This window comes from Chrysochloris asiatica, unplaced genomic scaffold, assembly GCF_000296735.1.
Source record: "Chrysochloris asiatica unplaced genomic scaffold, ChrAsi1.0 scaffold00071, whole genome shotgun sequence".
Taxonomy (NCBI): Eukaryota; Metazoa; Chordata; class Mammalia; order Afrosoricida; family Chrysochloridae; genus Chrysochloris; species Chrysochloris asiatica.
In genome coordinates this window covers 6,367,981-6,372,728 of record NW_006408589.1, presented here as the reverse complement: position 1 = coordinate 6,372,728, position 4,748 = coordinate 6,367,981, and the positions used below count along the sequence as shown (strand labels likewise).

Here is a 4,748-nt window from a genome sequence, read left to right as displayed (position 1 = left end):
GAACCGCCAACCTTGTGGTTCAAACAGACCTTGCAATTCAGCGCATTAACCCACAATGCCACACCAGGACTCCTAAGAATAGGATTGTTGTTGTTGTTAGGTGCCATCGAGTCAGTTCCGACTCATAGCTACCTTACGCACAACAGAATGAAACAATTGCCCAGTCCTGGGTCAACCTCACAATTGTTGCCATGCTTGAGATCATTGATGCTGCCACTTTGCCAATCCATCTCGCTGGGGGGTCTTCCTTTTTTTCTCTGACCCTCCACCTTACCAAACATGATATCCTTCTAAAGGATAGGATACATCACCTTTAATGCCATACAACCCTGATCTGATGTACAGGAGATTCCTAGGGGTGTGGCATGCAATACCTTTTATCTTACAAGAGATAAAATGAGAGAGAACCAGAGCTCAGAGGGACCTATCAGACCTAAGAAAGAAGAGGTGGAAATGGAGTGGATCCTTTGGACCTGGGCTCCCTGCACTGTGAAGCTCCGAGATCCAGGGAAGGATTAATATCAAGACACATGGAGAGCTCCAAGGAACGCTGGGCCTGCAGATGCTGGAAGGAGACAAGGAGCTTTCCCCAGATCCACTGTTCTGAATTCAGATTCAACTGTGAGAGAATCAATGTGTTTGTTAAAACCACCCCTTGAACTAAGATGCTCACCCAGCATAACTGCTTTCAGAATAGAAACCCCAGGCACTGCCCTGCTCTATGACCTGGGAGGGAGACAGAAGTGTCCTTAGAAGATAGCCAACAGTTTCTTACTAGGCAAGTGTGGATCCACCTGCTCAGCATTTCCCACTCCAACTACCCAAAGAACACCCGGAAATGCAAAACAAAAAATGTTCTAGCCTTGTTATTTTATTAGAAGCATATATACATTCTTGCAGTTAACTTTGTGTGGAGCACATTTTACAAAGTTTGGAAACTACATAAAAATAACTTCTGTCCTTCATAAAGGGAAAATATAAGTTAGTTATATTTACTCTGCTAAAAATGGACCATAAATGAGTCCCAGTTCTGCCTGTCCCTTACAGAGAAAACGTTAGCACTGGGCACGAGGAATACTGCGTGGGCCTTCGCAGCAGGGGGGCATTGCACATTGGCTCAGTGGTGAGGTGCGGGCAGCAGAGTAGACCCCATCCAGAAAGCTCAGGGGAGGGAGCTATTAGGGCCTTGGGCCCTGAGCAGGGAAGGGGCAACTCCTGAAAGGGGATTTTGTGGGAATGACAAGTTAAAGACAGGAAGGAGTGATGACTGACTTGCCTGCCCCACAAACCTGCTGCTATTCCACCTGCTATTCCACACAAGACTGCGAAAGGAAATATTGGAGACAAGGCCCAGATCAGCACTGCTTGGTGGAACTGGTTTAGGCTCTGTAGTTACACTGCTACTGGGTCATGCTTTTCCAGCATCTGTGCACCAAAGAGAACAAAAGAGGGCTGTTGTTTAACTTGTCCCATTTGTGTGAGACTTGAGAAATGTCCCATTGGGATCAAATACTGAAGCAGGTTAAGCTCATTAATCTGGGAGACCCACTCTCCTCCCCTGTACTCCTGAGGGCATTGCTCTTGTTAAGTGCCATCGAGTCAGTCCTGACTCATAGCGGGCCTGTATAGGGTTTCCTAGGAGTGGCTGGTGAGTTTGAACCACTGACCTTGTGGCTCAAACCCACTTTATGGTCGAGTGCTTATCCTACAACATCACACCATGGCTCCTGAGAGCATTGGTATTGCTTATTGAAGACTTAGGAGCCCCAAACCCCCAAACTGCCTTTTCCTTGCTTCTCAAGGATCCAGTTACAACCAGTGCTGAGAAAACTTCCTGAGAATTGCTTTAGAAAGAATTGCCCTTAATGTTTAGGAATGGAGGAGACAGTCCTCTTGGGGTGTTTCAATCACTCTATCACCAACAAAATAGCACCCGAACTCAAGATGATCATCACTTTCATATGTGTTGTTTTAAAGCAGGTATCTTCCTGAAAAAAGCCATCCATTTTATAGATTTGGTTCAATGGACAATTAGAAACCAAAGTGGAAAAAGGTTTTCTTTGTTAAGTAAACCAAATTCTGGTTTGAGCAGTTCCTTTTATTGGGTGGCAGATCAGAATCTGTCGGGGCTAACTGAGTGCTCTGAAGACCCAGGATTCCACCTGAGATACAGAACCTTTACTTCTGCCACTTACGTTCCTGGGGGAATGGAGCATGAAGCTTTTCTCTGATGCTTTTTTTTCTTTTCCCTGAAAAGAAATTCAAGTAATGGCCAGTCTCAGTCTGAAATGTAAGGCTGTAAGGAGGGGCACAGGGCAAAGGGAAACAGCTTTCCTGAATCCCCTGTAGACAGGTGGGCAAGTGTGAGCCAGCAGCTAGCTGTACTGCAAACGTCTCTCATGGTGTGGAATTTATCCCTGAATAGAGGATCGGGTGGGAACATAAATGAGTGCAGCTGGCGCCTCCTCTGGTGCCCACCACCCTCCATACCAACTGCTCCACCCAATACAGTCAGTAGCACAGGCTCAGGCAGCAAACATTTCCCAACCATCTGCACATAAGAGGCCCAGGATGGAGGCAGGGCTGGTTCGTGCCAGGGGCCAAGTTGTGTGTGTGTGTGCATTTAGTGGGGGACACAAGATGCCTGAGATAAGCAGAGCAAACATCTTGGGCCTCATTCTCCTGCCCTGGCTGCAGACATGGTTTCTGCTCAAGTGGAAAGCAAACCAGGGGAACTGGAGGGATGAGGGAAAATCCAAGCAGCTGGCTGCAGGAACTGAAATGGTTGCTGGAGGCCAAGAGTCTTGTCTGACACTCTGCAGCTTAAGGCTGAAAACCAGCTAGGATTAAAACATGGTTGAGCCATGATGACTTCAGTGAATCAGGGGTTTTGGCAAACAGGAGGGGCCTTGAGGCCACAAAACACCCACTCCTCCTGAACCCAACAACAGGCACTGGGGTCAGGCCTCATAGAATGAGACGTCCCCCTTCATGAGCATATGAACATGAGGGACACTGGGGCAGGTCTGTTGGGCACAGCTGGGCACCACAGGACAAGAGGCTGGATTTGAGCTGGCACAGAAGCAAGAGGAAGGTGGGTCCTGAGTTACTTGTTCACAGAGAATGGGAGGGTCCCAGAGGCCCAGCCATCTGTCGGCCACCATCCCAGGTGGTCCTTAAGAAGCATCCGCAGAGCTGTAAGGGAAGAACTTGGTGGCCTTGCTTGGGGTGGGAGGGCTCAGACACTCTGCTTCCTCACTCAATTTGAAGAACATCTCCTGTTCCCTTTTCTTCTGGTTCAGATCTTCTTCCAGAGCCTAGGAGAGAGAGAGGACAGATGAAGCATGGTCTATGATCCTACAGGGCACAATCCGGTCCTGAAATTCCACTGGGTCACAGTGAGGGAAAGCTGGGTGTAACCCAGTGCTCCCCAGTTGTACACTCACATCTCACCCTTTCTGTGTGAACTTTATTAGTTCACATGCAGAGACAGTCATGTTTCCCTAATGGGCAGGGTTTTGGACAATCCTATTGATGCCATCTAGTAATACCAAGAGGGGTACTCACTTGGACCATACATATATGACAGAGGCAAATGAAAAGGTGTAGGGCTTGGAACCACTGGGCCCTACACCTATGTGGCTGTCTCTAGAGATTTCTCTCTCAAGCCATTAAAAAACCAAAAAAATCAAAACTCACTAGCATTGAGTCAATTCCAATTATGGGTGACCTCACGTGATACAGAGTAGGGTTTTCTTGGCTGTAATCTTTTTCTTTTTTTTTTTAATGTTTTATTGTGAATTATGTGGTAGTTTACAAGGGAGAACATTAGTTTTACATTCATCCTATCGTATATCGTTTCATTGCCATGGTTACAATCCCCTCTATGCATTATCAACCAACCAAAGGGTATAACCTACAATCCTGCCTCCCCTCCCCCCCATCGTCAGCACACAGCCCCTCTCCCTCTCTGTGTCTAAAGTCCCCAGTGACTCCACCTCTCCATGTCATTGTCTCTGCCTCCATCTCAGGCATCACTGCTTCTCTGGGTAGGGTCCCGCTCTCTGGTCTTCTCCATTGATGGTCCCAGGGACCTCTGCTCCTGACTGCAAAGTTAATCACTCCCCTCTTTGCTTCAAAACGTCTACCTTTACATTTCCAACCCTCACAGTCAGACCTGATAACAATTATTCACTATTGTATCACGAGACCCATCTGTATTTCATTTCATCAGCCCCGCCTAGACAGATTGGATACTACTCAGTGGAGATTCTATCTTCCTTCACACCCTCTGGATCTAGGTTCCCTCTTGAAAGCTTGTAAGCCAGTCACTTCTTTCCTTTGTAGCCCCTCCATTTTGGGTAGCCAATGTCCAAGTTGCCCATGCTGTCTACTCTGTGTATGGGGGGGCTGGAAATGATCCTTGCTGTGAGGAATTCTTGGCTGTAATCGTAACAGAAACAGATCACCAGGTCTTTCTTCCACAGTGCCACTGGGTGGGTCCAGACTGACAACTTTTTGGTTCATTGCCAAGTGAAACCATTTGTGCCATCCAAATGACAGGACAACAGTCAAATGGATAAGAAAACCCCAGAGCAAGAAAATGAAGAGAACATTAATAGCAAGTGGGTTCTAGACATCAGAGGCACAAAGTAATTCCTAACCAGGGCACCCTAGTCCTAAAGAATCACCCAGGAGTTGTTTTTTCTTTTCAAAATAGATGTGCCTCTGAGTAGTATCCCATCTGT

The 4,748-nt window shown here is 47.1% G+C and overlaps 1 protein-coding gene across 1 annotated transcript in view; it reads right to left on the bottom strand.

The window, feature by feature from the left end:
* Positions 1-3,176: 3,176 nt before the first annotated feature.
* The window catches only part of STK10 (serine/threonine kinase 10), a 205,567-nt gene continuing 203,995 nt past the window's right edge, over positions 3,177-4,748 (bottom strand). Inside the window, exon 19 of the mRNA XM_006864812.1 lies at positions 3,177-3,317. Within this exon, the coding sequence (XP_006864874.1) occupies positions 3,177-3,317 (141 nt within the window). The remainder of the gene's footprint in view (positions 3,318-4,748) is intronic.